The 13,969-nt window shown below is 38.3% G+C and overlaps 1 protein-coding gene across 1 annotated transcript; it reads left to right on the top strand.

The window, feature by feature from the left end:
• The first annotated feature begins 6,194 nt into the window (after positions 1–6,194).
• LOC134232621 (flotillin-2a-like) lies at positions 6,195–12,494 on the top strand. The gene is made up of 3 exons (XM_062714642.1): positions 6,195–6,357; positions 11,604–11,685; positions 12,197–12,494. Exons 1-3 carry the CDS (start codon positions 6,309–6,311, stop codon positions 12,492–12,494), a joined length of 429 nt encoding a protein of 142 aa, XP_062570626.1. The 5' UTR covers positions 6,195–6,308.
• Positions 12,495–13,969: the final 1,475 nt, after the last annotated feature.

The raw sequence follows: 13,969 nt of genomic DNA on the forward strand, positions 1-13,969 counted from the left end.
AAGAAAAAAACCGTGGGGGGGAAAAAAAAAAAAAATAAAATTATTTTTTTTGGATACATTACCGACTTTTTCTATATTAATTTTTGCTTCTTTTTTAATGCTCTCCTAACAGGCTCCTTGCCATTGGACACATAAGGGTTACAAAGGGGAAAATATAACCCTTAATTGTTTACCAGTTGGGGCCAGTGATTTAAATGATAAATCTTCTGATGTTGGACAAAATACGGATTTAAAAAAAACCCAGATTTTTAAAACTCTTTCAATATACACATATATATAAATCTTCATATTAAATATAATTTTTTAATATGAATTAGATGAATGTGTTGAAATTGTTCTAAATACCGGGGTATACTTGAGACCTAAAATAATAATTCCTTTCTTAAAACAGAAAGGGAGTATTGGGGAGTAGGATGGAATTTTTTTCAATTAAGTGTAAAATAATTTTTCTGGCTGCCACAAAAGATACTACCTGCCTGTATATATTTGTAATTTTGTATATACTTGTTTTTAAATATCTGAAATATTTTGTTTCTTGGCAAAATTATAATTGTTTATTTCTTCATCAAATGGACTTAATCTCTCCCATAGTTTTATTCATTAGTACATCTGATGCATAAGCAACCCCTTTCGGAAGAATGATGCTAAGACTGAAAGCTATAACAGAAACTTAAACAATGTCTCTGACAAGAAAAACCATGGGCAGTTTTAAACCTGTGGGAGGAAATTAATTTACAGACAGATGACAGATACTTTTGAATACGGATACATTATCTCACCAACATGTCATTGTGCAACAAAGTTGTCAGCATTTTATTTGTTCCCTGAATGAGTGAGACGTTTTGAATGGCACTCCTATCGATAAGTATTTACATTAAATCAAGGTTTAGTGCTGCTATGGACTTGACAAATCTACCTTCGTTATCCGCCATCATGCATTTTTGAAACCGGAAGTACGAGTTCGTAAATTTGAAATCTCGATCCCGACTCAAATTTGACATTGGAAAGAAAAAAATCTGTTTTTCTCAATTTTATTTTTTTTCTGAAAATTCAAAAACTCGAGCGGCGGGTTTGTAAACCTAAAAATAAAAAAATGCTGGCCTTAAATCCTTATCGCTTATGACAGCCGCACATCTCAGTTCATTTTTAATGTCGCAAAGCAATTAGAAAATAAAAATACGTGAAATCAAAGTCCATCGAAGAGTTTTCTGAATAATATACTAGTATCCTGATTTTGTAAATCCATGCAGTTAAACTGGGATTTTAAGTCCCCTGAAATATATAACGATAAATCTCCATCTACAACAGACCACAACAATTAGTTAAAGGTTAAATCCTCCACCTTATCCATAAAGACTGATCATCACTTGATTACGTCTACCCCATTAAATTGTCAAAACTGATCTGACCGAATCTTGCTTTTTCCGTGGAAATATATATGCTGCGGGTGCGTACTCCCCGTCGGGGCCTCATCTACAGAACTCTGGCGGAAGTTTGGATGCTGCACAGTTATAAAGTGGGCGGGACTATTTTCGACTGATCGTGTCACAAATCATTTGGAGAACTCGACAGGTTCTGTAACGTAGATACAAATTGGGGGGTGGAGACTCGTGCTAGGCACTCGACCACCCCCCATTTTGTATCGACGATACAGAATCTGTCTTGTTCTCTAAATAATATTTAATCATGTTAATTGAATATAAGTTTGTTTAAGATCCGATAAAATTTACCTGTCTAAATCACTGGTCATTTTTTTCTGCTGGAATTGATGAACCTGTAACAAAAGAGGAAAAAGTTCATACTCTTAATTTCCTCTCTCTTAAAGTCCTTTGTTACACTTCAGGGTGTTCATAATGTCTATTTTTTCATCACATCACGACACATGGTTTATATACAAATAGGTGGTTCATTTTCCTTCATTGTAAGGATGAAATAGTGAATATGTAATTATTTAATCCTAGTCAAAGTACTGTTTAATTAACGAACTATTAAAATATATAAAAATTATGCAATGAATCAAGAAATATATTTTCATTTCAAAGAGGTTTCTTAGTTAGGCTTACAAGTTACGTGTTTGGGCAACGCTAGTTTGGGATAATCTCGTTGGAAAATAAATATATGAAAAGGTGATCGATGCAACAATTTTAAATACTTTTCAATTCATGACCTCATACTTAAACACAGAAATGTATGAATCACTAAAGCGGAGAGATAACAAAATTACTAACCAGTCCAGTCTCGATGTTCCCAAACCTTTTTCTCTGACGTCACAACTCCGATCTCGATGAAGTCTCGGTAAACGAGATCAATATTATTTTTTGGTCTTATATGAAATTTCCTAATTAGGATCAGATTATCTTGTTGTTTCAATGAAAAAACTATCATCATCATTATTTCTTTTATCATTATATATTTTTTTGGTAAATTGAGAAAACCGTTAACGAACAACTCGGAACTTTCCGAAAAAGTATAAAGCGTTTTCATTTTTCAACATTGTGTGTGTCAGTGTGTGTTGAAATCAGTTAAAAGCAAACTTAATTCAAATTATTCATCACTTGTAATCAAACTCTTTACAATCATAGGTATTGGACCATTACGACAACGTCTGACATGCGGGGAAGGGGGGGGGGGGTGTTCATGCGTTTCTATCATGTTTTTAAAACCATGTTATATGTGCATTCCAGGTATTTCTTCCCGTATCATGATAAGGGATGACGATTCTTGTAAAAGAAGCCCGCTTTCTACCAAACCATAGACGCTTGAAACCCTTGGCTACGTGAAAGATGGTGTTACAGATTAAAATGAAAAGAGACATATTTTAACAAATTCACCATTGCATACATTTTTCAGTGATAAAGTAATTGTTCAAAACTTATTCAAATGATGAGATCAAAATTTTGTTGAATAGAAAAATTTATATTTTGCAAGCAACTTTTTTTTTTTTACAGTAAATACTAATTCCTAATATGCATACTATACAGTGACGTAATGCTCGTTTTTGAAGGGGGGGGGCCAGTAAAAAAAATCAACTTCTTTTCAGTACCACGTATAAAATTTCCTTCCCAATATACAACATAACCCTTATTTGAGCCTTGCTCTTACAAAAAGTGTGTGGGGGGGGGGGGGGCAACCGGACTTCCAATAACGATTTTCAATGGTAAAATGTCTTGAAAAAAGTGGGGGGGGAGGGGGAACGCTCCCTCTGCCCCCCCCCCCCCTGTTGCTACGTGCCTGCTATATATACATATAATACTATAATAGTAATATAAATTTATTTGTGTCCATCCCTATTTTGTAATTATTCTGCCCAGATTACATACATATGTGTATTTTTATTTTGTATATACCAACATTTTTGTCTGAATAGAAAATTTATAATAAATACATGCTGAATAATATCTGACCTTATGTGGAGCGGATCAAAAACCCTTAACCATGTTGACTTGCCCAGTTGGGAGATGGATCTGTCCTTCAATACTCAGCTATACCCCATCTGCCCCATCCACATCAACCCAGTGCGAAACGAAAATATACATGTATGATTGTATGATTTGCCCAAGCACGGCAGTCTGACTAAAGCACGACATCCTAGCATTTTTAAAAATACCATCAACAGCAAATAATCAAAAATCTTTGATAAAAACATGAAAAATTAAAAGAAAAAAAAGTATAATTTGGTTTTTAGCTCACCTGAGCCAAAGGCTCAAGTGAGCTTTTCTGATCAAAATTTGTCCGTTGTCTGTCGTTGTCGTCGTCGTCGTCGTTGTCGTTGTTGTAAACTTTTCACATTTTCATCTTCTTCTCAAGAACCACTGGGCCAATTTCAACCAAACTTGCTACAAAGTATCTTTGGGTAAAGGGGATTCAAGTTTGTTCAAATGAAGGGCCACGCCCTTTTCCAAGGGGAGATAATTATGAATTAGAGAAAAAAATAATGGCATTTTTAAAAAATCTTCTTCTCAAGAACCACTGGGGCAGGAAAGATGAAACTCATGTGGAATCATCCTCAGGTAGTGTAGATTCAAATTTGTTCAAATCATGACCCCCGGGGGTAGGGTAGGGCCAAAATGGCCGATCAAGGTTTTACATAGGAATATATAGGAAAAATCTTTAAAAATCTTTTACTCAAAAACCACTTGGCCAGGAAAGATGAAACTCATGTGGAATCATCCTCAGGTAGTGTAAATTCAAGTTTGTTCAAATCATGACCCCCTGGGGTAGGGTGGGGCCAAAATGGCCGATCAAAGTTTTACATAGGAATATATAGGAAAAATCTTTAAAAATCTTCTTCTCAAGAACCACTTGGCCAGGAAAGATGAAACTCATATGGAATCATCCTCAGGTAGTGTAGATTCAAGTTTGTTCAAATCATGACCCCCGGGGGTAGGGTGGGGCCAAAATGGCCGATCAAAGTTTTACATAGGAATATATAGGAAAAATCTTCTTCTCAAGAACCATTGAGACAGGAAAGATGAAACTCTTGTGGAATCATCCCCAGGTAGTGTAGATTCAAATTTGTTCAAATTTGTTCAAATCATGACCCCCGGGGGTAGGGTGGGACCAAATGGCCGATAAAAGTTTTAAATAGGAATATATAGGGAAACCTTTTAAAATCTTCTTTTCAAGTACTTCAAAGCCATGCTTAGTGATATTTATAAGGAAACATCCTCAGGTATTGTAGATTCTAGTTTGTTCAAATCATGACCCCCTGGGGGGTTAAAATTCAAGCCCCCTCCCCCCCCCCCCCAGTTAACTTTCATTCAGTTCTGATCTGATATGTGCTTTTTTCTAGCCAATTGCTCAGGTGAGCGATGTGTTAATTGTTATCTTCATATTTACACATCCTGATTCTCGTTTTATAACTTCCTTAATACTGGCAAAATTTGATCTCTCCATTACTGTCAGACTGCTTCAAGGAAGGAGGACAGGTCTTATCTTATTTGTGAAATGAATAGAAAAAAATTCAACTATTTATTTATTAGCACAAAATATTATTAAAGTTTAGTGTGGATGTTTTATTACTTGTTGTCTTTCGAGGGGGCGTGGGTGTAGATGTACTCAATTCAATTCAATTTCTTTATTGATTCACCAAACATGTTGGCATACAACCATGTTATATACAAAAGACAAATAACAAAATACATACATGCAAGTGTATGGATCAGTGAAGTCAACTGTGATGTGTATTATAACTTGAAGATTAAACATAATCATTATGTAAGCAGTATAGTATGGACAGTGATGAGCTAATAAATGCATTAAATATATATATTATAATTGCGCTTTATTTTTGGAACGCAATTCAAAACATTCATATAAAAATTCACATAGCCTTCTAGAATGAACTGCATTGTCAGGATTACAAAATACTTTACAATGATTTTCTTTCAATATGTTATCGTTTAAATTACAGATGTTCAAAGGACAGTACTTTTTTCGCAAATCTATATAAATTATAAGGGATAGTCATATATGAAATGTATTTCACTTTCTACAACAGTTTTACAATAGTGACAAAAGCGAGATTCTTTTGGGATACAAGGCTTTGTATAGCTGCCAACTTCAATTTCTAAAGGATGTGCAGAAATTCTCAGTTTTGTTAATTTAGAACATATAGCTTTATTTATTGAATAATTTAAGTAGTCTTGTAATTCATAATTCTTTCTAATTTGACTGAAAAATAATAATTTACCACATTTGGAGAATTCAATGTTCTGAAGTTGCAAATTAACATTTTTTATGTAAAAATTCTTCAAGCAGCCGCTCCCCCGCCACGTAGCAACAGGGGGGGGGGCCTGGTCCCTCACTTTTTTTCCCAACATCACATACTATATACGAAAGGTTTATTAAAAATGTTTGTTGGCCCCTCAACTTTTTATAATGTAAGAGAGAGTATTAAAAAATGTTACTGGAAGAAAATTGGCATAGAAGAAAATTTGGCACCCCCCCCCCCCCCCCCCCCAACCCCCCCGAAATAGGATTTTCGACATCGGGAAACTTTTCTCTCCCCCCCCCCCCCTTTTTTTTTTGCTTGTCAACTTTCTCAGATAAGAAAAAAAAAATTCTGGCTGCCCCCCCCCCCCCTCCCCCTTTCATAAACGATGCTCTGTGGCTGGTACTTGCGTGTGTTTAATTACGCCCATGCATGTAACCACTCGACACGTACCCTGAAGTCTTGCTTTTATCCGGATCTTATCCATTTCGGTTCGACATTTACTTTGCGCGACCCGATTTCACAATAACCAAAATATTGTCAGTTACATTGCTTAATAGTCTCATCTTGAGCAATACCTCGAAGATTGTCGAAGATGGGGAACATAAACACTGTTGGACCAAATGAAGCACTAATTATTTCAGGTAAATTTATTTTTAGGCTTCTCAAATTTGCAAATTTTGAATGCTACATTGTCGACATACTCAGTGAGATAGCCATGATGAATGCAGTTCCGGTATTGTGTTACAATGACCCAGCCCATTCAGCAGCTGCATTTCGTTGGTCTTAAACCCAAGCATAAATTGCTATTCTCAATGTCTTTGTTTATGACTTATTATTCTCACTATTTACAACTAATTAGCAACCTGATAACGTGACCACTTTTAGTTTTACGTCGTAGTAACTCGGTCAGAGTCGGTGCAGCATTATCATTCACCTGTTCACATGGTGCGGCAGATCGAAAATAGGCAAATTTTTAACTGAAGCATCATAGTATGATGATCATACATGTGTGAATGGGGTACTTTGATACAACTCACAAGTTCTTATACTTGTGAGGTCAGTGAATATTCATAATTTTCATATATGTGCCAGCATTTTCACATGCCCAGTAAGTACTGTAGAGAAACATCAGTTCAAAATGGCACCTAAAAAGTGTTTCGAAAGGCCAGCCCTTTTGTATTTATTTTGTCTTGTCATGCTAAATGCTAATGACTGCCACCCTAATCCAGGACCCAGACCACCAAAATTTCCATGCCAAATATGTGGTAAAGCCTGTAAATGGTCTAAAGATGTACACTCCATAGCATGTAACAACTGCGAATTATGGTTCCACAGGAAATGTCTTAACATGAACACCTGTGTTTATGAAGCTTTTAGTAAAACAGACGTAAGTTGGTACTGTTGCCAATGTGGGCTCCCAAATTTCAATACTAGCCTCTTCGAGGACATAGATTTTGCCAGCATGGAAAATAGCTGTGGCACGCCGTCACACTCATCACATATTTCCATAGCCTCTGACTTCGACCCTGACACAGTTGGACCACCCCAACACACGTCATCACCACAAGCTTCTAACAGAGCCATCAAGCACGAGTTTGACAAAAGAAAGTTGCGCGTCATAGTCATCAACTTCCAAAGCATTAAAGCCAAAAAAGAGTCTCTTTGGAATCTACTATCGGATACTGATCCTGACATCATCATCGCCACAGAGACCTGGTTACACGAGGGAATTATGGAAAAGGAAGTTCTCCCAGATAATTACCAGTTCCTTGCCAGGAAGGATCGACTAGGCGACCCACATGGAGGTGTAGCAATCATAGCCAAATCCAACATTGCTGGGGTCCAGGTAGATACAGATACCACCACCGAATTTACAGCAGCTTCGATCACCTGCAAACACATTAAAGACCCATTGATCATTGGTTCAATTTACCGGCCACCAAGCAGTAAAATGGAATACATAGAGGAATTGTGTTCAGCTGTCAAGAATCTTGCCAGGAAATATCAAGGTTCAGTCATATGGATTGGAGGCGATGCCAACCTGCCCGATATCGACTGGAAGTCTTCCAGCACTTCTACCCAACATAACCCAGCAGGTATCAACACCACCTTTATCAACACTGTGTTTGACATTGGAGGCGAGCAGATGGTAGACTATCCTACCAGAGGTACCAACACCTTAGATGTCTTCATCACAAATCGCCCCTCCTTATTAAACAGGTGCATACCTTGCCCGGGCCTTAGTGACCATGACATGGTCATGATCGACACAAACATAGTGCCTTCCAGACAGAAACCGGTCAGACGCCTCATCCACTTATGGAGGAAAGCAAACACAACGAAGATGGCAGAAGACCTTGACAACGACCTGGCACACCTCCTTGATGGCTCTACACATGACACCCCCATAAATGACCTTTGGATCACCTTCAAGACAGTCTGCCTCAACACCATCAGGAAGCACGTACCAACCAAGTGGACTTCAAGTAGATTTAACCAGCCATGGTGTAACAGAAAGATCAAGCAACTGTCAAGACGAAAACGAAGAGCTTACAACACATATAAAAGATCAGGCAAGGATAAGGATCGACAGAGATACAGGCGCCTGCAGAAATCAACCCAACATGAATGCAAAAGTGCCTATAACTCGTACGTATCAGACATGGTGCAGGAGGATTCCAACAGTAAGAAACTCTACTCCTTCATTAAGGGTAAGAAGTGTGACAGTGCTGGGATCGCCCCACTTCGATCTGACGGAAACCTTCATGGAGATCCACAAACTAAAGCCTCTCTCCTGAACCAACAATTTTCGTCAGTGTTCACCACAGAGGATACATCTGATATTCCATCCCTAGGCACTAGTTCCACCCCATCGGCACCTGACATTAGAGTAACAGAGAAGGGCGTATTGAAGCTCCTGCAAGGACTCAACCCCAATAAGGCGACTGGACCGGATGAGATCTCCACTAGATTTCTGAAAGAGATGGCTCACCCTGTTACACCAGCACTCACCAAGATTTTCCAGGCATCCATTGACCAAGGTCAAACACCTGAGGACTGGAAAACCGCTAATGTCTCGCCTATATTCAAGAAGGGTGATAAGAGCAAGCCTGCAAACTATCGTCCTGTGTCCCTGACCTCTGTGTGTTGCAAGGTAATAGAGCACATCATCCACAGCCACCTGATGAATTTCTTCGAGCATCACAGTATCCTAACCGACTACCAGCATGGGTTCAGGAAGAAGCGATCCTGTGAGTCCCAACTAATAACAACAATCCAGGACCTCGCCATGAGTATTGAAAACAACACCCAGGTCGATGCAGTGCTACTGGACTTTTCCAAAGCATTTGACAAGGTCCCACATGAGAGATTGCTAGCCAAACTAGACCACTACGGGGTACGAGGCAGCCTACTCAATTGGATCAGGAGTTTCTTGTCCGGACGAACACAAAAGGTATTGGTCGAGGGCCATTCTTCACCAACCGCACCGGTAACATCTGGAGTGCCCCAAGGAACAGTCCTCGGCCCACTGCTATTCCTGACATACATAAATGATTTACCCTCCAGAGTGAGGTCCAAGGCCAGGTTATTCGCGGACGACTGCCTTCTGTATAGGACCATCACTACAGAGGCGGATGCCAGACAACTCCAGACGGACCTTGACAACCTCCAAGATTGGGAAACAGACTGGCTAATGCATTTCAACCCAGACAAGTGCGAGGTTATCCGTATCACCACCAAACGGAAGCAACGCATAACCCCATATTACATCCATGGGAAGGAGCTAGCCACTACCACCAAGGCCAAGTACCTAGGGGTCAACATCTCCAACAACCTATCGTGGAACCATCATATTGATAGTGTATGTAAGAAGGCAAACAACACCACTGCCTTTTTAAGGAGGAACCTCTCGTCCTGTCCCAGCAACATCAAGGACAAGTGTTACAAGACATTGGTCAGACCCCAGGTAGAATATGCATCCACTGTCTGGGACCCTCACACAAAGAAAAACATCGACAAACTAGAAGCTGTGCAGAGAGAAGGGCAGCTAGGTTCGTGACCAATAACTACAACACCACCAGTAGTGTCACAACGATGATCGACAGGCTAGAATGGGAAAGTCTACAACAACGCAGAATTAAAGCAAAGGCTATTATGATGTACCGTGTTGTCCATTCCCTTGTTGCCATAGACCTGCCCCCACAATTCAGCCAAACAGGAGCAGCCACCAGGGGACACCAACACCGGTACAGGATCCCATTCTGCCGTACCAACGTCTACAAGGAATCGTTCTTTCCTACTACCATCAGGATATGGAACCAGCTGCCAGAAAACACCATCACGGCCATGTCCCTGGAGTCCTTTAAGACCAGGATTCAGGGATATAAAACACCATAAATCATGCAGGACACGTTTTTATCAGTTTTTAATATTGTAAATAGATGCGTGGACTCCCCCTCACGTACACGCTTTTAAACATAGTGAGAATATGCCGCAGCAGCGGCCCTTCACTTTACCGGAAGAAGAAGACTTAAATATTTTTAAATTAAACCTTTGAAAATTATTAACTTTGAAATCCCTTCAGGAATTATCAAAATTAAACATTTCCATGTACTACAGTCAATTCTCGAATTATCGCCATTCGATTCATCGCCATTCTCGCAATACCGCCATGATTTGCCAAGAACGTTTTTCCTGCTATATAAAATTCTCTTTATAACGCCAAATTCGCATACCGCCATCCGCCACCCTGTTTTCACAACGAACGTCCATTTTTAAGTGTCAATTATCTCGATATACCGCCACAGGTGCATGCGATCAGTGAAGCGCGGCTAATTGGTTGACGCTATCCCTGTTGTAAAGCATGCAAAGCCAGGCAAGGTACATGCAATTAAATTATTAAATAAGAATTAAATAAACAATGAATTTAACATGAACTGTTATGATAATTTTGTTTTCTGTTTAATAAAAATCATTTAGTGACGGCTTTGCCACGAAAGCGGTCGTTGTTTAAGAAGACAGATAATGTTATTTTGATGATCTCTGCTTTAAACAATGCAAAATTTGCTTTAAAAATAATTATACGGTATAAATTGTGAACGTTTTATTAACGATGATGCCTTATAAACAATGAATTTATTCAAGAATTCATTTTACGTATTATCGACAATATATCACGACGTTCGACCCAGCATTTTTTTTTTTCAATATCAGTCGTGCAGATTTACATGCATCCACATGTATTTGTCTTTATTTCATAACTGCACATTTTGTTTTAGCGAAATTGTACATGAAAAATTACTTGAAGTATTTTAAAGTTTAGAAATATGTTTTTATATGTACATGTAATGATGAGAATAGAAACGCGAAATGGTATTTCTCAGAACGGTAACTCTACTTCTGGTTTCCTAAACGATGGGAAATTTCAATTCATCGCCAAATTCGTTATACCGCCATGATTTCTAAATTACAAAAGGTGGCGGTTTATCGAGAATTAACTGTACATGTATATTGTCATGGTTATTTTAAAAAAATGTCCATGACAAATGTTAAGCTTGGATACAGTTGAAAAACTGAAATACTCTAATTTATTTATTGAAAAAATTGTTATTTTGTCACAGTGGGAAAGAATATCAAACTTGAATATTCTCATGATTCTGTGACAGAGTGAAAAAATACTTGAAATGTTTCAAAACTCCAGATTTTTCTTCCCTTCACAAAGAGTATTACTGTAATAATCAGAAAATTCAATGTACAATTAAGTAAGACAGATTTTTCTTATATATTCACTCATTCCTAACACTTGTGAATCCTGTATCACTTAATTGTGAAGTAAATTTAAGATTAAACTTCAAAACACTGAAATCCTATAATTATTATAAAACAGGAGGATGCTGTGGCTCCCAGGGGAGGAAAACCATTGTTGGAGGATGGGGCTGGTCATGGTGTTTAGTGACCGATGTTCAGAGGTAAGACATTTAACATAACCACTGATAATGTAATATTAACATAACAACTACTGATAAATGTGATATTAACATAACAACTACTGATAATGTGATATCACTAACATGTAATAAGGTAAGACATTTAACAAAACAACAGTTACTACTGGTAATGTGATATCACTAACCTAAAATGAAGGATAGATTTCTGTTACTGGGACAAGAATGTTAAATTACATGTATCTTTAACTTGGCAACTATTGGGTCAACATCCTGCCTTGAACAGGCTGACAGTAGCCGGCAATTGCTCTTTGAGCAATAAGCCCGGCTATAAATATGTTGTAGTTTAAATCTTTTATTAGACCATGATCTTAGTATATATATTTGTATGTACAAAAAATTTTCTCCATCACCATGATCACATACCAGTCTGGATAATGGTAAAATACAATTGTTAAAGTCAGATTAAATCATTTCATCAGAATTAAGTTAAAAAGTAGACTCTCAAATTATACAAATCTTAAAATTATTTCAGGATATCCTTAGAGGTCATGACCTTGAACCCTGTGTGTGAGAGTGTAGAGACCTCTGAGGGTGTGCCAGTTACTGTGACAGGGGTCGCCCAGGTCAAGATCATGAAGGAACCCGAGCTTCTGAAGACTGCCTGTGAACAGTTCCTGGGGAAAAGTGTCCATCATGTTGAATCAGTCATTCTGCAGACATTAGAGGGTCATCTCAGGTCAATTCTTGGTATGTATCACAGTATGACTGCATGTTTGCCCTCTCCCAACCAACTAGCTAAAAATGACCCAAAACTTTTTTTTAACCTGTGAAAATGATAGTTTCTTCTATGAATTTTCAAACTGTCTCAATCAACAAGAATGTTGAAATTATTCCAGAATAATTTTTTCCTTCACAACTGACTTCCGAACTGACCCAATTTTTATGCCCTTAGTCAGGAGAGGGCAAACAAACATTATTTTAAAGATTGCCCAGTATAAATTAATCTTTTTAGCTCACCTGAGCCGAAGGCTCAAGTGAGCTTTTCTGATCACATTTTGTCCGTCCTCCGTCCGTCCGTCTGTCCGTCTGTCTGTCTGTCTGTCCGTCCGTCCGTCTGTAAACTTTTCACATTTTTGACTTCTTCTCAAGAACCACTGGGCCAATTTTGACCAAACTTGGTACAAAGCATCCTTGGGTTAAGGGAAGTATAAATTGTTAAGATGAAGGGCCAATTCCACTTACAAGGGGAGATAATCAAGAAAAGACAAAAATAGGGTGGGGTCATTAAAAAATCTTCTTCTCAAGAACCACTGGGCCAGGAAAGCTGAAACTTATGTGGAAGCATCCTTGGGTATGAAAATATCAAATTGTTAAAATCATGACCCCCGGGGGTAGGGCGGGGCCACAATAGGGAATCCAAGTTTTACATAGAAATATATAGAACAAATCTTTAAAAATCTTCTTCTCAAGAACCACTGTGCCAGGAAAGCTGAAACTTGTGTGGAAGCATCCTTGGGAAGTGTAGATATCTTAATTGTTAAAATCATGACCCTCAGGGTTTGGACAGGGCCACAATAGGGAATCCAAGTTTTACATAGAAATTTATAGAACAAATACTTAAAACTCTTCTTCTCAAGAACCCCTGGGCCAGGAAAGCTGAAACTTATATGGAAGCATCCTTGGGTAGTGTAGATATTATATTGTTAAAATCATGACCCTCGGGGTAGGGCGGGCCACAATAGGGAATCCAAGTTTTCCACAGAAATATATAGAACAAAGCTTTAAAAATCTTCTTCTCATAAACTACTCGGCCAGGAAAGCTAAAACTTTTGTGGAAGCATCCTGGAGTAGAGTAGATATTAAATTCTTAAAATCATGACCCCCGGGGGTAGGGCATGGCTGCAATAGGGAATCCAAGTTTTACATAGAAATATATAGTGTATATATAGTGTACATATCTTACATAGAAATATATAGAACAAATCTTTAAAAATCTTCTTCTCCTTATATGGAAGCATCCTTTGGTAGTGTAGATATTAAATTGTTAAAATCATGACCCCTGGGGTAGGGCGGGGCCACAATAGGGAATTCCAAGTTTTACATAGGAAAATATAGAACAAATCTTTAAAAACCTTCTTCTCAAGAACCACAGGGCCAGGAAAGCTGCAACTTACGTGGAAGCATCCTTGGGTAGTGTAGATTCTAAAGTTTTAAAATAAAAAAGGGAAGGGGGTTGTTGGGCATGATAGGTATAGCAAGAGGGAGGGAAAATTTAACCTAAGGACCGGGAGGAGTGGGTGGGACT

This window comes from Saccostrea cucullata, unplaced genomic scaffold (genome assembly GCF_032062105.1).
Source record: "Saccostrea cucullata isolate Sc308-1 unplaced genomic scaffold, CSIRO_AGI_Scuc_v1 ctg15447, whole genome shotgun sequence".
Taxonomy (NCBI): domain Eukaryota; kingdom Metazoa; phylum Mollusca; class Bivalvia; order Ostreida; family Ostreidae; genus Saccostrea; species Saccostrea cuccullata.

Excerpts from the sequence above, each read along its gene's own strand:
- LOC134232621 (XM_062714642.1), top strand. The coding sequence starts at position 6,309 with ATGGGGAACATAAACACTGTTGGACCAAATGAAGCACTAATTATTTCA. Across the intron at positions 6,358-11,603 it reads TGAAGCACTAATTATTTCAG|GAGGATGCTGTGGCTCCCAG; the intron begins GTAAATTTATTT and ends ATTATAAAACAG. Across the intron at positions 11,686-12,196 it reads TTAGTGACCGATGTTCAGAG|GATATCCTTAGAGGTCATGA; the intron begins GTAAGACATTTA and ends AAATTATTTCAG.